At 40.9% G+C, this 22,544-nt stretch overlaps 1 protein-coding gene across 4 annotated transcripts in view; it reads right to left on the bottom strand.

Annotated features, from left to right (window-relative positions):
- Nucleotides 1–22,544, bottom strand: part of Dnai4 (dynein axonemal intermediate chain 4) — an 81,539-nt gene that overhangs the window by 56,089 nt on the left and 2,906 nt on the right. For all 4 annotated transcript variants that reach the window (XM_040757063.1, XM_040757065.1, XM_040757066.1 and 1 more), the window contains exons 2-5: nt 14,455–14,632; nt 9,057–9,241; nt 7,130–7,242; nt 2,103–2,259 (exon numbers count right to left, since the gene is read on the bottom strand). In XM_040757063.1, coding sequence (XP_040612997.1) covers nt 2,103–2,259; nt 7,130–7,242; nt 9,057–9,241; nt 14,455–14,632 — 633 coding nt within the window. The remainder of the gene's footprint in view (nt 1–2,102; nt 2,260–7,129; nt 7,243–9,056; nt 9,242–14,454; nt 14,633–22,544) is intronic.

Genomic DNA, 22,544 nt, shown 5'->3' with positions numbered 1-22,544 from the left:
CACAATTGTCTGTAACTCTAAGATCTGACCTCCTAATACAGACAGACATGCAGGCAAAACACCAATGCATATAAAATAAAAATAAATAAATTAAAAAAAAACATTTAAAAAATTTTCTTTTGGGGTGTAGAGATGGCTCAGTGGTTAAGAGTTTTGCTGTTCCTACAGAGGGCCTGGGGTTTGGCTCCCAGGATCCACATTGTGAATCTCCAAGTCACAAGTAACTCCAGCTCTAGGAAACATGATGCCCTCCTACAGCCTCTCCTAGTGATCTCTCTCTCTCTCTCTCTCTCTCTCTCTCTCTCTCTCTCTCTCTCTCTCTCTCTCTCTCTCTCTCTCTCCCTCCCTCCCTCTCTCTGTCTCTGTCTCTGTCTCTGTCTCCCTCCCTCCCCCCCTCTCTTACACACACACACACACACACACACTCAAATAAAAGTAAACCTATCTTTGGTTTTCAGGAGTGTCAGCGCAATGCACTGAGGTCATTTCCATTGCTTTCATTTTTACTTCTATGCAAGAGTCTGTCAGTAGCGTAGGAAAGCCTACCCCACTCTGAACAGTCCTCTGGGATTTGTACTGTACATGTGTGAAATACTGACATGCTAGAACATTATTTTTATAATCCATTTTCTTTTTATACTTCATTTTGTGTAGCTATTCAGACCTATACTTGCTTTCTGACAATTACATAAAGTTCTTATCCAAATGGGTCAGTTGGAGCTTCTTAATGTAAATGTTTTAACTATCTTAATTGCTGAAACATTTCACAACTATTTTGTATCCAATCATACCATAGCTCTAACATCCTCAGAGTTTGGATTTAGGATCTATTGTTTATCCTTTATTGGTTTGGTATACCTTTACCAAATTCAATCTGAGGGAATCATTTTTCATGTATTTATTATTGCTGTATATGTCAGTTATTTAAATGTATGTCTGGTACATGCACATATGATTGTACATGGAAAATGTCAGGTATCCGGTCACTCTTTTAATCCCTTGAGATAAAGTCTCACTGTCCCTGGAGTTGGGCCAGCAGTCAGCAAATCCCTGCAATCCTCCTGTCTCCACCTCTCTGACACCAACTATATGCAGGTTTCTTATGTAGGCACTTGGGACTCTAACTTAGGTCCTCGGGCTTTGGATATGTGCATGCACTACTTTTATTAAATCACAGGAAGGAACATATCTTCTACCTCGAACATTTATTCTTTGTGGTGAGCCCAAAATCCTCTCGTCTAGCTATTTTGCAACATACATTAACTATGGTCACACAGCTGTGACAGAACGCCAGGACTTGGTCCTGCTGACTAGAACTTTGGACCTGCTAACCACTGCCCTTTCTTCTTCAAAAGTTCACGTAGTGAGACTGATGACTACCTTATATGCCATCCTAAAGCCTTCATCCAGTGGCTGAGGGAAGCAGAGGCAGACACCCACACTGAACTGAACTCCTGGAAACCAGTTACAGAGAGGGAGGAATGATGAGCAAAGCGGTCAAGACCAGGCTGGTGAAACCCACAGAAATAGCTGACCTGAACAAGAGGGAGCTCATGGACCCCAGACTGGTGGCTGAGAGGCCAGTATGGGACTTACCCCAACCCCCTAAATTTGGGTGTCAGTGAGGAGGCCTTGGCAATGGATAGGGCCTCGGGTCATAGGTCAGTACTTATCCCTGGCATACAAATGGACTTGGGAGCCCATTCCACATGGAGAGATGCTCTCTCAGCATGGACACATGGGGGAGGGCCTAGGCCCTGCTCCGGATGAAATGACAGACTCTGGCGATCCCCATGGAGGGCCTCATCCTCCCTGAGGAATGAAGTGGGGATTGGGTGAAGGGCTGGGGGGTATGTGGGAGGCAGGGGAGGAGGGGAGAATGTGAAGGAGCTGGGATTGACATGTGAAAAAAGTTTGCTTCTAATTTAAATTTTAAAAAATCTAAAAAAAAAAGTTCACATAGTTACACAGGCTGTGCTAAAGAGAAGGGTTTTTCCTATAGAAAAATGTCATGTGATGTAAACATGCCCACATAAGATCACAGAGAATGTAATTTTAAGGGTGCATTTCTAGAAATAATAGAAAAACTGAGTTACACATACGTTATTTTCTCAGCTTCTTCGGATTCTACTGAGAACATGACTGTTGGCAGGTCAAAAAATTTCAATGTTTCCGTCTCTGTGAGAATGATCTCTATGTTCTTCTCCAGATCTTCCTTTGTTATAGTTGTTTCAGGTGTGGTCCTCAAAACTCGAACATCTAAAATACACACCACAAGAAGACCATCCCAGAGCGATTAGTGTGCACACTTCCTAACTGCTAAGACACAATAATGATACGCACACGGCAGGTTGCATACTGTCTAGTCACTGAGACACAATGACAATACACACACAGAAAGTGTTTTAACAGCAGACTATTAACCTCTGTGAAAGCAACTGGAGAAGCCTGTAACAGTCTGCTTTGCTGCTACAGGTATCAGTCTTAGCCTAGCCTCATACCTCCAGTCACAGCTCCAAGGGCAATCCTGTAACAATTATCCTGTTCTCTTACTAGGGATTTTCAGGTAGCTGTTGGTGAAAAACAATATGGGGCATGTGCATTATGAATGGCACCTGATCCTTTGAGGTCTCAGCAACCCGATTATTTTGTTGTTTGTTTTTGTTTTGTTTTTTATAGTTCACCACCAATCGTCTTCAACAAGAGATAGAGGAATCTTTAAGAGGTCTGGCTGACTATAGGTGTGAAATGGTCTCAACTTTCACACAAATAAGTAATATGTTAAAAAAAGATTAGTCAAAACCTTTAGAATAGTGAGAGGTCCAATACCCCAGGAGAATTATACTAAGGATAGAATTTCAGAACTGAAGAAGCTTGGGATAGGTTACAGGCAAGAAACAGCCCTGATGTGGCATATAGATCAGGGTTCAGTAGGTTTGCAGTTTTGAGACAGGACCTCACTATGTAGCCCAGGCTGGACTCAAACTCACAGCCCTTCTGACTCCACCTCCAGTGCCCTGGTATAAGAGGCATGAGTCATACCACACTTCAGTGTACTTTTCTTAACAAAAGGGGAGAAAGCAGGGATGCATAAGACTGTAATGTGACTTGCTTCCGCACAATAAAGCAAGATTTTAACACTTCCCAGAGACGAAGACTCAGTCCCCTCCTAATGTTCAGAATCTGCAGAAAAACAACTTCCTAATAATCTAAAACAACAACAACAACAACAACAAACCCCACAAGTATCTTTTTAAAAAAAGTCAGCATCTGGAATGGTTGCATATAGTAACACATTCTTATCTGTGCATGAAATTCTAATAAATGTATTTTTAAGATACTGTGGAAATGTTTGTGCTACAATTCTAAATGAAGAATAACCCAGAACATGGTCTACAGTGTAGTTACAGTGACATTAAATAAAGGTCAGGAAAAAGGAAGTGTTTAATTACTAGCCTGTCTTAATGATTCTTTAAAAAGCACTGTTCTGAAATAGCAAATCTGGCTAAGATAGGATGAGCAAAAGGAAGCAAATGAATCATCTACACAGACAGCTTTGAGGTACATCTAATTCAGGTTTCCTACAACATCAATGAAGAAAATAGGCAGGAGTAAGATGTCTAACACTTCACAGGAACACAGCAAAGTTCGAGACTGATAAGAAAAAAAAACAGGCTCTTGATCCTCTGTCTACTCTTTTAGACCATCAGATGTCGGTTAATGACTCAGCTATATATAAAGTAGCCTTGCAGCATAGACATAGTTCTAAAAACAACCTCACATGAGATTTGGCACACATACCGAATCTAATGTGGCAGTACCAGTTATATATTAGAGCTGGGAAAAATAAGTCTTTTTTTTGTTTGGTTTGTTTTTTGTTTTGTTCTGTTTTGTTTTTTGAGACAGGGTTTCTGCCCTGAAGACCAGGGTGGCCTCGAACTCACAGTGATCTGCCTGTCTCTGCCTCCTAAGGGCTTGCCATCCAGCAAAAATAAGTCTTCTTAATGGCAGAGGAACACACTATCCAGACTAAACCACAGAACAGCAAATGGATTCTGTGCATGTCTATTATCTCCTGACTGTTACCTGAATTTGATACATAGTAAAAAACAAATTCCAGCAGCAGTATGCACCTATGGAATCTACATATCACTGGCTCCAGACTAGTCTTATAGTAGGTGGAGAATACACTTACATCTCTGCCTAGAAACCTATCAATGTACTTTTTGCTTTCAGTGATGGAGGAAGCACATTTTTCTCCACTCATGATGATCTTCAAGCCATGTACATCAATCATGGCTCCCTTTTACATGTTCACACAGGAAGCCCCTCTGGAAGGACAGGAAGGACTCTATAGTAATCTACAGCATTCAATGAAAGGGTGAGACCCGGTCAACTTTGGAGCTTCAAAAGCATTTTTACTCAGAATGCACTGTTTTGTTTCCAGTGTATCTGGCCATACCCTGTGCTTTTCAACTGATTTAGAAATGGGTAAAGAAAAATATATATTATTTGGTCACTTTAAGAAACCCTAGGCCAACCGGTGGTGGCGCACACCTGTAATCCAAGCATTCTTGCAAGGCAGAAGCAGGTGGATCTCTATGAGTTCAAGGTCAGCCTGGTGTACAGAATGAGTTCCAAGACAGCCAGAGCTGTTATACAGAGAAACCTTGTCTCAAAAAAACCAAAAGAGACCTCAGTAAAGAACAATCGATGAAGCCTTGATTAAGTTGTTGTTTAGCTACAATGAGTTCAGTGCAATTACAATCAGATTGAGTTACAGAACGGTGCTTCTCTCTCACACAAATGCATATGTGTTAACCACAGGTACTTTATGAGTTCATGTACAAGTACCTATTATTCATTTATCTCCCTGTGGAGCGAGTGACAGCCTAACAAGCTGCTCCATCACCCAAATAAAACCCCAAGTGTTTCCGAGCATTAGCCTCTTTTTGGCTCTGTAAAGTGTAGGCATCAGAACACCCAAGGCTTGGGAAAGATTTCAAGACAGTTGAATAAGTTTTTCATTTTAGAATAGTTCAAGATGTAGAATATTTGTAAGACTATTAGAGTTTGCACACAACCTGTATTCAGTTGTCTCCGGTAGGAAACATTTACTCAGTAGTAAACATTTCTATGGTGTACCTAGTGCAACTAGTAAATTGATAGCGACACTTCACCATCTGAAGCTTTTATTCTAGTCTGCTTCATTTTTAATGCCATCTAAAAACTCAGAATGTATTCCAAAATGTCAGCCAAAACACCGCATTTGATCACCCTGTCCCTTACGATTTCCTAGGCTGTGGCAGTTTCCTGTGTTAGAAGACTGAGGAGTATTGGTCATGCATGTGGAGCATGCTTCCATTTAGGATTGCCTATTGCAAGACACAGGTGATAGGTTTCTGGAAGGAAACAGAGGAGCCACATCTAATCTTAAAAGACATCAAGGCTATCAACAGGACTTCTTGCTGCCATCATCCCTGTTGTGGCCAAATACTGAACCCCAAAATCATCAAGAGGCCCATTTCAATGCAAAAGCAAAGAGTCTTTTATTGTAGATATTTAACGAGCTAATCCCATTAACTCAGGCCCTTCACCCCGCCCCCATGGCGAATGGCTGGAGAAAGACCCCAAGCAACCTTGAGGCAGGGACCTTAAAGGGCAGCATAAGAGGAGTGTCTAGGGGTATGAAACAGTCTCAGGATTGGTGCGCTTCCAGGTTTGAGTGAACCGCCCTGTGCTGATTGGTCAACTGGTTGTTATGGCCCATAGGCCCTCCCAGGGCGGTTGCTATGTTTTGCACATCACTGTTGTGCACTGTCTGTAAAGCACACCCAGAGCCCTAAAGCACAGCCCCACCAGCTAACTTCTGATTGGTTCCTTGTCACCAGGAGGGCATCTGACCTTTGTGACCAGGACAGGAGCAGGAAGGTCATGCAAATACATGTTAGCCTGTAATGGCTGCTAAAATGGGGGACTGGTCACTACAATCCCCACTCAGCTGAGTCTGGTCTCTGTTTCAATACACTGTAATCTGGAGAAAGCCAAGAGGCAAAGCCCATATTTAAGAGGACAGGAAAAGTCCACCTTGAAGGACAAATATTTACATAAGGATTTAGAATTCTTCTATATAGGATTCTGTCTACTCTACCCTTTATTGTATATCTAAGTATGGGTTCCTGGGTATTGTTAGAGTTATAACCCAGCACCGTACTTTTTGTTGTCGAACTTGTCTACTTTTGGCTGACAGGAGCACTAATGGCTGCTGTGTCACTATCATTTTTTTTGGGGGGGTGAAGATAGGCAGGGTTTTGTTCAAGTACTTTTTTACTTTCTTGCTCATCTTATATATGCCCAAGGCACGGAATTCAGCTATTTCTTTAAAGGGCCCTAGTTTCTTTTATTGAAGGACAGTATACAAAGCTGAGTAAAGCACTCGATTATTTTACAAACAGACCCTTATCTATGTAGAGACTATAATTGTTTATTTGCCAACTCAGGGGGGAAAAAGGCTGAGAGGCTGGAAAGATGCCCTGGGTACTACCACTTGCAGGTGAACTGAGGTTTAGTTCCCAGCAAGTGCATGAAGACCCATGATGGTCTATAGTTCTAGTTCCAGAGGATCTGATGTCCTCCCCTGGCCTCCTCTGGCACTGTGCACAGATCAGATTCTGCAGACATGCACACGGGCAAAACACCCACACACATAAAATAAACACTTGAAAAGAATGATAATTATTTCCAAGGGTTGACTTGTATGTACATGTATAGGAAAAATGGAATCTCTCTCTCTCTCTCACACACACACACACACACAAACACACACACACACACACACACACAGGAGGGGAGGGGAGAGGAGGGGAGGAGAGGAGGGGGAGAGGAGGTATTGCTAGTGACTAAACTTGAGGCCTTCCATGTAGGCAAATGTTCCTCAGCTAAGATAGGTCCTCAGTTCCTTTTTATCTACTTTCAGGCACAATTAAGAAATTAATCTTAAAATGGTATACAAACTGTGACAAAATAATCTAGGTTTTACAAATATTACAGACAATGACAATTTCAGTGTGGGGAATTAAACCACTGAGAACACATTAAAACTGTGAGATTAAAAAAAATGTTTTATTACCTGTAAAACTGGCCAGTCTTTCTCTCTTGTAAGCTGGTTCTTCTAAGTCCTCTGTCATTGATTCAGTTGTGGACACACTTGACTTCGACACTGTGCTGCTCCCTAGAACTGACCTTTGAAAGTTAACACATTTGTTCAATGTCCTTGTGAGAAACTAAAAGTGTAAATTAGACTACATCAACAGGTAGAAAAGTCAAATATACTAGTCATATAAGCAACATAAATCAAGCTAACTTTTAAATCTTCAGTTGATTTTTCATCGTCTTTAAAAAGTGAAGGTTTATTTTAGAATAACATATCAAATCTATACCAAGAGGCCATCGCTATGTTCCCAGTGTATATTTTGAATGAATATCTAAATATAGCTCCCTCTCAGCCTCCATTTTCCTTGTCACTTTTCATCATTTTGTTGTTGCATGTTTTAGTGCCTCCATCCTGGGAGTCTGTTTAGGGGCTCAGCCAAGAACACTCTTCTGCATAGTCTTCACAATTCATCCCAAAAGTTCAGTTTAGTAGCCGGGCATTGGCGCAGGCCTTTAATCCCAGCACTCGGGAGGCAGAGGCAGGCGGATCTCTGTGAGTTCGAGGCCAGCCTGGTCTACAAAGTGAGTTCCAGGACATCCTCCAAAGCCACAGAGAAACCCTGTCTCGAAAAAAAAAGAACCAAAAAAAAAAAAAGTTCAGTTTACCAAAGCCTTCCTGAAAGGTAACAAGACACAGCTACACCATGCAGCATTTCCTCCTCTCCAAAGGGAACTGAAGACATAGCTACACTGTACAAATGGAAACCTTCCTACAAGAGGTGGTGGGGGAACGCTCACAGACTTTGGAGGTAAAAAAAGGTTATGTCCCAGAGAAACTGTAACTTGGAAGAGCCTCAAATCTCCCTCCCCGGGTTAATAGGAGTAAACAAGCGCTGGGGAGGAGACTGAGCAGCTGAGCTATGGTGGGAGAGACTGGGGCTGTGGAGCCCACAGGCCCCACAGAGAGCGCAGGGGTGTGGCTTGTGGTTACCATGTGGGGTCTGCTTTGCTGTGATGTAGATGTCTTTCTGAGTCATCTCAATTCCTGTAAGCAACCCTTCACCCCCTACTCCTGTTAATAAGGCCAATAAAAATTCACAATGCTGGACTTTGGTACAAGTTTGGTCAGTCATGGGTTCTCTTTCTGGGGTGCTATGTCTCCCTAGGGAAAACTTTCACAGCATATGCATGTATGTATGTATCTACGTATATGTATGCATTTACAGCAGGAAATGGACACACAAATTCAAAAATAAATTTCAAACCAATGATCATAACATTTGTCTGTAAAATCTTACATTTATGCTTTCAATTGTTTACCAAGAGGTCAACTTTATCTCATCTGGCATTCCAAATGTTTAGTGTGTGAACTGAGTGCCAATTCTAGAACAGTATGTGATTGCACTGTATTTTAAATGACAGCAATAAAACCCCAAAGAAACTGGGCCAAAATATCTAATTGGAATTTGCAACTGACTGTGAAGTGAGTCTTTTCTTTTGGTTCCTTGGGCAATCTTAAGGGAAATATACACACTTTTTGTGATGTTTTGGAATTTGTGGGAAGTCTTCAGTCAAGTTCTGAACAATAAATGTAATTAAAACATAAAAGCTAGAACACTAGGATTGATAGATTAGAAAACTGGAAACAGAGGCCAGGCAATGGTGGCACATGCCTTTAATCCCAGCACTCAGGAGGCAAAGGCCGGTGGATCTCTGTTAGTTTGAGGCCAGACTGGTCTATAGAGCCAGTGCCAGGTCAGGCTCTAAAACTACACAGAGAAACCCTGTCTTGAAAAAACAAAAAAGAAAAAAGAAAACCAGAAACATATATATTCTGATGTATGCAATATAAATGAAAGAACAATATAAATGAAATCAAAAGAACCAGGGCCAGGAAACTTCACCTTGTAAACTGCCCTAGCATACTAGGGTTAATTGTGTTTTGATACAGGCTATATGAAGAAATAAAGTCTGATCCGAGTGATCCTTCTTGTGACGTCAAGAGTTTATTTGGCTTTGCTGTTCCGACAAGCGGATCTGGATGGTAGAGTGGTCGGGGAGTGACATCAATGCCTCTCACATCAAACACCTGTGGAAAATGGCCATTTAAAGTTAATATTCAGACAAGAAAACAGAAATACATATAGCAGAAAAATATTAAGTATAATGTTCTCAGGACAAGATAAACATGAAAACCTGAAGAAAACAAAGTTTTATGCTTGATGTTTAATTAAGCAAAATAAAAATAAATCTTACTCATGTACCTCTATATAGGTAATAAATGCAAAGATATGACCTGGAAATGTTAGCTGATCTCTGTCACTGATCATCATACAGAAACCTGGAGAGTATAGACAATCATTTGATATGGCCTCTTGATATAATCAAAGGTGACAAAATGCATATAGAAGAGGCTGGCATGACAACAAGCTTTTTAATTAATTAGTTTATGTTAGAGAGAGACAGTTTCTCTGTGTAGCTCTGGCTGTCCTGGAACTTGCTCTATAGACTAGGCCAGCCTTGAACTGAGGGATCACCCTGTCTCTGCCTCTTGAGTGCTGGGATTAAAGGCATGCACCACCACACCTGGCTCCAGAAAGCTATCTTTATAGAAAAGTTTTAAAAAGCAATACTATACTCTAATGATAAAACACACAGCAGTCAGAAAAATAGAACGATATTTTATTCATATTGTTATACATTTTGGCATAGACTTGAAAAAAAACTGTTTACAGCACAGTACCAAGTGGAGCCTGCTAAAGCCAGAGGGACCTGAGAACCTCACCTTAGCACAACAGTGACAGAATTCCCTGCATGGGTACTGTGGTGGTCTGAGTGAGAATGGCCCCCATAGGCTCATGTTTGAATACAGGGTTTCCAGTTGGTGGAACTGTTGGAAAGGATTAGGAGATATGGCCTTGTTGGAGGAAATGGGGCCTTGTTGGAGGAGGTGTAGCCTTGTTGGAAGAGGTGTGGCCTTGTTGGAAGAGGTGTGGCCTTGTTGGAAGAGGTGTGGCCTTGTTAGAAGAGTTGTGGCCTTATTGGAAGAGGTGTGGCCTTGTTGGAGGAGGTGAGGCATTATTGGAAGGGGTGTGGCCTTGTTGGAGGAGGTGAGGCATTATTGGAAGGGGTGTGGCCTTGTTGCAGCAGGTGTATCACTGGGTGTAGGGGTTGAGTTTCAAAAGATCCTGTGATTCCCAGTACTTGCTCTTTGCCTCAAGGTTGTGGATTAAGATGTCAGCTCTAAGATGCTCCTTCACTCTACCACCATGGACTCTAACCCTCTGAAATCATAAGCCCAAATAGATGTTTTTCATAAGTTGCCATTTGTGGAGGGCCCCAAATAAGGATAGCATAATACAAGCCATTTTAATATTCCTACTGTATTCTTAGAGACTAACAGTTAAGTTTCTGTTTCTCTGTGCCTGATTATCTTCCTGTAGAGCATATTTTCAAGGCCTGCAGTCCAGGCTCTCACACCCTTCTGCCACCTGGCCTGCATTCCAGACTCCCCCAGCTGCAGACTTGTGTCCTTGGAACATACCTTGCCAAAGAAAACTGCTCCCCCTCCCTTCTGCTACCTGCCTTACTTAAGCCCTGTTAGTACTTTCCATAAACGAGACTTGATCAGAATCCTGTCTTGTCTCTGTCTCTTGAGGCTCTTATCCCCCGTTCTTACTCCCTCCCCGTTGACTGACCCTGCAGGCCGGGGCAGCCACTGTCATGGTGTTTTAGCAAAGCAAGACAGAAGTCACTAATAAATTAATCTTTGTATGTCCTAGGTTTAATTAGTTTGCTTCCAATCTCGCATGTATGCCTCCTGATGGTTTTGCTTTTGTTTGTATATTGCTCAGGTCTTAGAGCTCAGCTTATGTGTTTCCATGCAGCGTACTCTAAGACATTCTTTACTATACTCTTCAGGACATTGAATATATATCCCTCCTCTTCCTTCTCTCATACTAACCCTTCACTATTTACTTCTTAATTATAACCCTCCACAGCTTAACAAGGTCTAAAGTCTGTGGACTATAACAGTCTCTCAGCTTCCTCTAATACTTATTTTACCTACCTCATTTTTATTTTCCTTTTCCAAGTCTGATCAATACTTAATCCTGAGTATATGCCATATTGTCCTTGATTATTTATCCTCCAATGGTTACTGAAATCACAGGCACCAATGTGAAAAACTGGCTAGTATGGTGTTTGCATAGTGGGAATATCAAGCAGCTGTGATTACTCTTGCAGTCAATATTCTGGTCAGGGAATAATACAGTGTTTTACATCAAGCACTCAGCTCCTGGACTGAGGAACTATTTGCTGAACTACACACTCAACTGTATCACATCTAAATTCCATCTGAATATAGCAAATACTTTAATTGAAAAAAATGTGTGGCTGATTAAATAACACCAGATACATAAATCCCAACAAAGTAACTAACACAACACACCTCACCCAAAAGGTTATGGATTTTATAGTAATGGTATCTAATAAGAGTGAGGCAGGGGAAATCCCAACCATCGAAGTTGAAAGAAAGTATGTACATTAAAATAAGAAAATAGCTGGGCGTTGGTAGCACACGCCTTTAATCCCAGCACTCGGGAGGCAGAGACAGGCAGATCTCTGTGAGTTCGAAGCCAGCCTGGTCGACAGATCGAGTTCCAGGACAACCTCAAAACAATACAGAGAAACCCTGTCTCAAAAACCAAAAAAAAAAAAAAAAAAAAGAGGAAAAGAAAAGAAGCTCCTGATTGTGAGCAAAAACATATGATGAATGAAATAAGGAAGGTACTGCAAGAGATGAAGACAGTTTTCCTTTGCTGTACACAATGAGATTCCATTTGTTGACTATTGGCCTCATTTCTTGAGTACCCTATCCAGAGCATCCTTACCTATGCCTGTATCTTGAGGTAAAATTCCTACTCTTTTCTGTAGCATGAACAATAAAGACCCAGAGACAGATATTGGGGTTCAAGCTGAAGATCAAAAAGCAAAGCAGCCAACCACTAGAGACTTCTTAGCTCTACCCAGGCTGGGCAATCCTGTCCTCAGAGTGACTGCAGTCTGACTAGAGACTGAGGCCCTGAGCTCCTGTTTTATATTCCTCTCTAGAGCTGGGATTAAAGGCATGCGCCACCACCACCCAGTTTCTATGGCTAACTAGTGTGGCTGCTGGGATTAAAGGTATGCACCACTACTTCCTGGCCTCTATGGCTGTGGCTCGTTTTGCATTCTGGTCTCAGGCAAGCTTTATTAGATCATAAACAAAAACCACACTTTCCCCCTACAGTTTCATAGTTTCAGGTCTTATGCCGAGCTCATCAATCCATGTGGAGTTGAGTTTTGTCCAAGATGGTTTTGTTTCATTCTTTTACATGTAGCTATTCAGTTTCCGCAGCACAGTTGGAGCTATCTCTTCTCCAGTGTTATTTTTTTTTTTGTTTTTGCCCTTGTCAAAATTAGGTGGCTAAAGCTGTATGAGCTTGTACTTGGGTCTCTATTCTACTCCAGTGACCTGTGTATCTGTTTTGGGCTAGTGCCATGCTGTTTATAACGCTAGGGCTCTACAGTATAGATTGAAATTGGGTATGGGCAGACTTTCAGCAGTATCATTTTTGCTCAGGATTATCCGGGGTCTTTGATGCTTCTTCTACATACATTTGAAGGTTGTTCTACCCATTTCTGTGACAATCAGACTTAGGAACAGAAATTTACCAGTACCATAGAACTTTCTTTCAGGAGAGCTAATATCTTGCATCCAAAGTGGTAATTACACTTAATAGTTTAGCCTATAAGCTTTATTTAGATGAAGCTGTATGAAATGCCTTTGATACTGGTTTCTTTTGTTCATTATTATGCAAGATTCATTTGTATTACTGAATATAGCCACTGGTTATTCATTTCATTGTTATATAGTATTTCATTGTTAATGTATCATGTTTTATCTTGCTATTCATGGGCATTTACGTATTTTCCATTTGTTTTTTTTTTCTTTCTTTCTTTTTTTGGATACAGGTTTTCTGTGTAGCCCTGACTGTCCTGGAACCCACTCTGTAGACCAGGCTGACCTCAGTCTCAAAGAGCTCTGCCTGCCTCTGCTTCCCAAGTGCTAAGGCTAAAGCTGTTTTGGCTTTCAGATGGTGCTGCTGGGCTACTGTACAGTTCAGTGGGTACAGGTACTCTTTGTCATGCTGATGCTGAGGGGGATCCCCAAGGATTCTCGTGGTGGAAGAAGAGAACTGACTCCTGCAAGTTGTCCTCTGACCTTCATATGTGAGCCCTGGCTCACATGTGCACACACACATGCATCAAATGGTGCTGCTATAAATATCGTTGCCTATGATATGCTGACCTTTATGAACTTTTGTTGGAATTCTGGGTAGAGATTATGTGCACGCTCACTTTTAGGATTCTGCTATAGAGCTGCCACATGGTTCCATCAGCAGAGATGAAAGGTCAGATTTCTCCAGATTTTTGCCAAGACTTGGAACTTCACATGTGGGTTAAGGAACCTACCTTTATTTTTGAAATTTTTAATTATTTATTTTTAATTTAAATTAGAGACAAGCTTGCTTCACATGTCAATCCCAGCTCTCTCTCCCTCCCCTCCTCTCCCACCCCCCGCATTCCCCCTAACCCCCTACCCAATCCCCACTCCACTCTCCAGGGAGGGTGAGGCCCTCCATGGGGAATCTCCAGATTTTGTTATATCATCCTGGACAGGGCCTAGGCCTTCCCCAATGTGTCCAGGCTGAGAGAGCATCCCTCCATGTGGAATGGGCTCCCAAAGTCCATTTGGATGCCAGGAATAAATACTGATCTACTACCCGAGGCCCCAAAGATTCCCAAGGCCTCCTCACTGACACCCATGTTTAGGAAGTCTGGATCAGTCCCACGCTGGCCTCTCAGCCATCAGTTTAGTTCCCAGAATCCACATCAGGCAGCTCACAACTGCCTATAACTCTAGTTCTGAGAATGTGATACCCTCTTCACAAGGTACCTACATTCATGTGTACATACCTCCACACATAATTTTAAGTAAATTAAAAAAAAACACAAAACTTAGAATTCTAAAAATGGTTACCATTGAGACCAGCAGATGGCTCAGGGGGTAAGGGTGCTTGCCACCAAGCCTGATGATCTGAGTTTGATCTCAAGAACCCACACGGTAGAAGAAGAGACACAGCTCTCCCAAGTTGTTTTCAGACCTCCACACCAGTGCCAGGGTGTACAAACATATGCATGCATACACAAAGATTCAATAAACATCACAATAATGGCTTCGAAAAAAAAGAATGTTACCTGGACTGTCTTAGTGCTAGAAATATTCAGTTTTTCTGCAGGCTTTATCTCAGGTACAGAAACCATAGTTCTTGACGTGACCAGTCTGCTTTGATTTACGCCAGCATATCCTCCTTTCCCTGAACTTGCTTTTGATGGGTTAAAGCTAATGGACTTCCTTGTTTGTGAGCTGGGACTCCTATACAAGGAAAATAAAATACACAATACCCAGAATTGAAAAGAAAGTTCAAATTATAGCAAAATTATTTGCACTTTCATTTAGAAGTGCAAATAAGCTAAACAAATAACATGCAACAATAGGTACTTATGACTTTAATTTGTGTGAGAGCATTTCTAGAGAGGTTCCATGTACCATCACTTCTGAAGCAATCTGAAGAGGTTAGAACTAACACTATTCTATGTAGAAAGTCACAGGGCCATTGAGATGGTTCTGTGGGTAAAGGTGACTGTGATGCAAAGCTGGTGGCATGAGTTCAAGCCCCCAAGCCCATGTGAAAAGCCAGATGTGGAGACAGATGTACCATCCAGAACCTAGCCAGCTAGCCTAGAGTAAGTGGTGTATCAGGAACAGAAAGAGAGACCACCTCAAAAACAAGAGAACCAAGTCCCCAGGGTTGTCTTCTGACCCCCACACATGCCTGGCCTCTCATGTATGGGCCAAAACACACTTATAAACAATAAAAAAGAAAATATAGCTTAAAATTATATAAAGATGCAGGGGCTTAACGGAGAGCATTTGATTTAAACAACAACAAAAGCTGGAATGACTTTTCTGAGCCTTAGTTTTCTTGTTCATAAAACAGGGCTAATAGTATTCACAGGCGATTATGAGGATTTCACAGATTTAATTTAGGAAGTGCCTGCCACATGATAAATACCTATCAGTGTACAGTGTAGTAAAACATGTAGATTAAACATGAGCAATAAAACCTGGAGGAAAGTACCCTATTTCTTTTGAACAAATTACACAATTTTAAAGTTATAGTAAAGTATTTAAATTCTGGAGGGACTATATAATTGCACTACTGTATTTAGTTTACAAATTCCCAAGACAGCCCGACCTCTATCCTTTTACCACTCTAGTTCTTTGTATTGAAAACCTCTAAGATGCTCAACCAGAGTCTACAAAGCAATTTGACCTTTTTTTTTTTTTCAAAACTGGACAATGATCTAGTTTTCCTACTTTTATCACACTATTTGGTCTTTGTTGTTTTTGCACTCTTCTACAGAGTGTTAAGTGTAAGTGCCCTACCCTGGACCCATCCTTTCTTCTCTAAAGGAAGGACTTTACTGCCAAGATCAATGATAAAAATATCAGTCCTACCAAAACTCCTTTGTAGTATCTCTACCACCTTTAAATTCTTCTCATTTCCCGTGGACTCCTCTGAGTTCATCCTTGTCACGTTTTCCCTTTCCACAAGAGTTGCCATTCTATGGGGGCTGGAGAGATGTCTCAGTTAAGAGCATTCACTGCTCTTGCAGGACCAGAATTCAGTTCCCAGCACCCACATAGAAGTTCATAATTACCTATAACTCTAGTTCCAGGAGATCAAATGTTCTCCTCTTCTGACATATACAGGCATCGCACGCGCATGAGTGTGCACACAAACCCATTATTATTATTTTTTTTTTTGGTTTTTACGAGACAGGGTTTCTCTATATTGTTTTGGAGGCTGTCGGTCCAGCCCAGCCTCGAACTCACAGAGATCCGCCTGCCTTTGCCTCCCAAGTGCTGGGATTAAAGGCTTGCACCACCACAGCCCAGCCACAAACCTATTATTTTGCATGAGCAAAATAAATGTTTGAAAAGTTGTTGCTATTTCATCGGAAACTAAATTTTATCCATATTCTATAACCTAGCACTGTTCTTCAGGAACTATTTTTCAGTAAATCTTAAGACTCCTCTATCTTATTCTGCCATGAACATAACTCTGCTGTAGTTTTTCCTGTACTTAAAATCTTTCCCTTTAACTAGACATCCTCTGACTGCTTTTATAGCCCAATTTCCTATTCTTCAACCCCCAGATCCTTCCATTTTTTTCTACCTATTAACCTTTTAGACTTCTCTTCTATGTCAGAGTCCTAGATAACAGTTCATCAACTATTATCACTATGACCACAAATTTCACCTCTTCCTTCCTCTCCTGACTTTTGCTGTTGTTGTTAGATGTTTTTCTTCTGGGTAAATGGCCATAAGAGTTTCAGGGTTTCATGTCAACATGATCTATGAAGAGAGTATGTTCCAGATGGGCACTAGGTAGATGCACAATACTTGACACAAGAATTTTTCTTTTCCCTTCCCGTATTTTAGATAAGCCAACAAGCACAGGAATATAGTATAGCTTCACTATAAATTCAGACTAAACAGTTTTAGCTTAAAGTTACATGGGGAAGGTGGTTTTCTGGGTAAGAACATGCCTCCACCCTCTGCTTTTGGCACCCAACATTAGGAAAAGATATTGCCTTAAAGCAACACAAAAACTCCAACTTCCAGTTTTTGGGCTACTTAAGGAGCTGGGGATATAACTTTATACTTCTCTGTTTACCAGGCACACCGGGTTTCATGTAATTCTGTCATTTGTGATTATAAGTGTTTCCACATTTTGTATTCCAAGAAAGAAGTAACAAAACCTGCAGCCACTTCAAATTTTTCATTTTATTCACATTGGAATTTTTTAGCATGTGCAATTAAAATCTACATGTATATGCTTGTAAATGTGTTTTGGTGATCTATCAAAAGGCCTGATAATAAACACACTGCTTTATAAATACAGGTTTTCTGAACTTCGTCTATTAAGTGCTTCAAAAAACTCTAAAATCCCAATTGTTTATATAAAACAGTATTCATTCCTAAGTGATGTATCTCCAGAATTCTAGTGTGCTCCAGAAAGGTTCATGGAAAAAGAACATATTATAACTAAGCCGATTACAGTTTAAGGATACAACACTACTGGTTCTGTTACATTAAGCTTTTCTTAAGCACTGTCTCTTTGTTATGATCTCAAAAAATAAAAATAAAAACTGATTTAGAATACAAAGGATTTTTAAATTTTTCCTTTTACTAAAAGAGACATTTAAAATTTGTGATTAGATTTATTTTTATGTTTTCCCATCAGGTAAGGCTTTCACTTGCTGGATAGACATTGCCATAACAATAGGTATAACTCTCTTTAAGAGAATTATTCCTTCTTGAGGTATTCCTGCTACATTACATGGTGATCATAGAATTCAATTCAATAGACAAATATTTTGATCTATTTATAAAATTGGGTCTATTAACAAATGACACTAATTCTTCAAATTAACTAAAGCTTTGGCTCTTGTCCAAGATCCATTTTGGAAAATATCCATTTTTTTCCATAGCTCATTATAAGTACTTATGTTCTATGAAAAATTAAGTAAAAACTGTATGAACCATTCTTATAAAAGGATAACATGCTAGTAAAAGACTTAGAAATATGGTAACTAAAAATTCAAAAATGGCTATAAATTTTTCCTGGGATAAGGAAAACCAGGTAATTTCATCAGTGGGAAGATAAAAGGTTTTACTCTACCTGAAGAAAAAGACTATCAGGTACTCCACGCTTCAGGAAATGAATTTGTACTTCTCTTATCAAACTTTTGGACACACATGCATATGGACCTCAGATATATAGGGTGATATTCACCTTTGGGTGCATTAACAAATACATATCTTGACATTGTAAAGTATGGCATAATGTTAATGTTCACATAAACTCTCCCCACACAACATCGGGATGGACAGCTATTTAATTGTATTAATTCAACTTCCCTAATGTAAAGGAAATAGAGAGACACGACCCTCTTGGTAGAGATGTGTGTGTGTGGTTACTAGTCCTATTGTTATGTTCATTCAATCTTAAGTTTTCCCCATTTGTGACAGGAAACCATGGCTCTTGGTTTTCTAATGTTTTTTGGTGTGGTTATGAAATCATTATACTAGGCAAGAAAATGGGTATGAAAAAAGGCAAAATAGTGCTGATACTAGAAGCTTCTTGGTGGCTCTTCAAAGTCCACTGTCTTCCTTAATTTCCCAGGTATCCCAATTGGATATGATCCGATGCTTCTCTGGTTCCCTCAATTTTTTCCCAGTCTGAGAAAGATGAAAGGTCTTGTCACACCATCCTCTCTGTCTTACATGGTTAACCATCTATGTGCCCAGCAGTTAGTGATGGGGTGTTGTGACTGTACTTGCTAGACCTAATGCCCTTTGGTTTTGAATATCAGGCTGGTCAGAGAGCAATGCCAATCCTCATACCCCATGGCTAGCACCAAAGACAAGCAATTCAGATGACAACAGATCTGCACTGAAAGAGCCTGCCAAGTCTGCCTCGGACCTTGATCCCTTATCAAATCCTGATGCTGTTGGGAAACTGATAAAGAACATGAATTGCTCAATGCATTAGTGTGCAACCTTGAACAGGGAGCAGGTTAGACCATTTTAATATTTGTATGCCATTTTAATAAAATGAGAGGGTCAAGGCCTGTTTCTATCGGGGGGGGGGTGCATTATCCCAAGTAAGTGAAAACTTCCCTCATTCAAAAAAGTATTATGTGTGTGTACATGTACAGATGGCATGCCTGCAGAGACCAGAGGACAGCCTACCAGAGTTGGTTCTCTCCTTCTGTCATGTAGGGTCCTAGGGGATGAACTCAGACCATCAGGGTCTTCTCTGTGTCTTCTCACAGGCCATATTTTAAAGTGCACTTTCTCTCTCTCTGATTTATTTTACGAGTGCTGGGCTACCCACAGAGGTCAGAAGAGAGATTAAGAGCCTATCAGATCCTCTGAAACTGGAGTTATGGATGGTTGTGAGCCACCACGTGCGTGCTGAGAACTGAACCCAGGTCCACTGCAAGAGCTCTTAACTTCTAAGTCTTCTCTCCAGCCCCACTGTCTGTATTTTTAAAAAATCCTTTTATAAATCAATTTTTTTTGTTTTTTTTTTTTGAGACAGGGTTTCTCTGTGGCTTTGGAGGCTGTTCTGGAACTCACTTTGTAGACCAGGCTGGTCTCGAACTCACAGAGATCCACCTGCCTCTGTCTCCCAAATGCTGGGATTAAAGGCGTGCGCCACCAATGCCTGGCATAAATCAATTTTTCATTGTTTAAGATAGTCAATATTTTGCTTGATAGGTTTTTTTCTTTTTCTTCTTTATGGTTGCTTGAGACACAGTCTGTGTAGCTTTAGCTGTCATAAAACTCAGAGATCCACCTGCCTTCTGCCTCCTGATGTAACAAGCATTCTTCCCATCAGCCTGGTCCCAGAGACGTGCCAACTTCAAACAACACACAGGAACTCTATTAGTTACAATGCTATCAGCCAAAGTCCAGGGCTTCTCATTGGCTAGTTCTGTCTTAAGTATTAAACCATAACTACTATATATATATTTCTATAAGGTCTTATCTTACCAAGAACACCAGGCTCGTGCTCCTCTCCTGCCAGGATCACATGGTGACTCTCTATTCTTTATTACACTTCCCAGAATCCTCCTTGACTCCTAGTCCCACCTATCTTGCTTCCCTATTGGCCAACAGTAATTTATTTATCAACTAATAAGACAAACACATACACAGAAGAACTTCCTCCATCATCCTGAGTTCTGGGAGTGAAGGAGTGTGCCACCACTAGCAGCTGTTTGATAAGTCTTTAATGATAAAAATAATGCTAAACTTCAGTTTTATTGAAGTTACAGTGAGGGTATGTCCTTTCATTAATCATTTTTTTAATAACTGTTTCCTCATGCCTCCTATTACATGAGGTGAAAAGACTGTAAGAGCCAGAGAGGAGAGGACAGGAACAAGTGTCTTCTAAATACCACAGGATGGCTGCACTTATCAACTCAGGGCAGCTACAGTTGCCTGCAAAAGAGCAAACTGGTCAGTATTCTAGCTGAGATGCTATGAACAGCTGGCTTCATTTGTGTGTGTGTGGGGAGGTCAGTTATCTTCAAGTATGTGACTCCATACCATCCATAATCTATGGATGGCCCCACATCCAGAAGTGTATGGACACAAGTTAGAGTTAACAGGTCAGGTTATTAAACTAAAAATTAAAAGAGCATCAAGTTGAGGGGAACAGAGAGGTTGAATTGGGAAGGAGAAGAGTGGGGTGAGTATGATCAAAACACACAGCATCAAGTTCTCAATAAAAACATTTATTGAAGAAGATTCAAGTTTTCTTGTACATACCATAAATGTAAACAAACACACAAATGTGGTTACTCTCAAAATGACTGACAGAGCTGATAGGACTTGAGTGATGCAAAGACTTTGAATCTATTACTCTGTAATTCAATTCTTACTAAAACTCCAGACACACATATAAAGGCATATAAGAAAAATTTCAAACTAATCCCACAGCTCGTAGGCACACTATTGGAACTCCAGAATTATGCTGACAATAGGCAGGGCACACACAGGGGTATGGACATGTCATTGCTACAACACTAGTTACGCATGAGCAAGCTTCCCCTTTTAAGTGAGCACCTCCATGTGGTTCTCCCCTTCTTCTCTCTCTTTTACTTCTCTTGCTCTCCTGTGCTGTAAGAAACTATGGTTAATGTATTCTCTCTGGTTCATGTTCCATAGAGCTTTCTAATTTTAAACGTAAACGAACAAACAAAAAAAAAACAACACACACGTCAACTGAACTATGTCTTTCCCTATGTGGAAACTGAGTTGAGTAGTTTTTACTTCTAAAGTATATAAAGAGTTGCTATGGATATATTCAACTCTTATAGGTGACAGCCTGGTGGAGCTATCTGCTAGTAGTCAAGGAATGTAGAGTAATGTGGATTTCTGGGGAAGGTAAGAGCAGAGATGTTAAGTCACTAGTGAAGCAAGTGCACAGAGATGCCATCTGAGGTAAACACCCATAGATTCCAAGTGACCAGTAAGGTGCAGGGTAAAAAAAAAATTAAGAAATCACACCAAATTTGTGATTTTATTTATTTTTTATTTTGAGGCAGAGTCTCATTATGTCGCTCTGTCTGTCCTGGAACTCACTGTGTAGACCAGGCTGGGCTTGAGCTCAGAGATTCACTTGCCTTTCGAATGCTAGGATTAAAGATATGTGCCACAATGCCCAGGCAAGTACGACTTTATTTTTTAAATTTCCGTAACTTTTTAAAAAGCCACAATCTCTAGTCCAGGCTGGCCTCAATCTCCCCACAAAGATGAGATGGCCCTGAATTTCAAAGCTTTCTGCCTATAGTTCCCAAGTGCTGGAATTACAAGTATGCATCACCATGCCTGGTTTATGTGGTGCTGGGGACCAAGTCCAGGACCTTGTGCAAACTAAGCATGTACTTCACCAACCGTCCCCAACTCTTCAGTGCCTTCTGCACTTAGATCTCAGACTGTAGAACCTTCGGTGGTTTCTATACAGCAGTGAAGACAACCGGTTGCAAGAACTAAAGAATGAATAGACTTACTTCCAGTTTCCACTCCAACATGTAAAGATCTTGAAAGTCATCATTTCTCATTTCACAGGAAGACTGAAAACTACTTTCCTTTTCAGTTCCATCAGACAATTGAGATCACAGGGCAAACAAGTACCCTGAAAATTGGAGATGCCAGAGAGAAGAGATCACAGCTTACAGAGAACTGACACTGGATCCATTCAGGGGTCAGAAAACATAAGTGATAATTGGCTGGTTACTGAAGAATACGCACAGGCTCAGCTTAACCAGCTCATTTTCATTTTACCTCCGTAAACCCACCAGGTGGACGGAACACAACTGTTCTGAAACACACCTGAAAAATCATCCTTTCTCCTTAGCAAGCACCAATCACAGAAGCCCATTTCACCAGAGCTGAAGCAACTAGGAGTTTGCCAAGGCCTATCAGAAACAGGGAGAGGAAGTAACCCAACTACAGCCCCACTTAGCCATCTTGTCTCACCAGATGAGGAAAAAGGGGCTGAGAAACAAACATGGTGGCACACACTTGTAATTCCTGCATTTGAGAAGTGGAGGCAGGAAGATCATACTTCAGGAACAAGAGCCCAGCAGGAGACCAAGACTCTATAAGCAGTCTCTTTCCCAGGGCATCTTACACAACAGTA

This window comes from Mesocricetus auratus, unplaced genomic scaffold (assembly GCF_017639785.1).
Source record: "Mesocricetus auratus isolate SY011 unplaced genomic scaffold, BCM_Maur_2.0 Super-Scaffold_100014, whole genome shotgun sequence".
Taxonomy (NCBI): domain Eukaryota; kingdom Metazoa; phylum Chordata; class Mammalia; order Rodentia; family Cricetidae; genus Mesocricetus; species Mesocricetus auratus.
The sequence above is the reverse complement of the archived record's forward strand: the minus strand, read 5'-3'. Positions and strand labels throughout refer to the sequence as shown.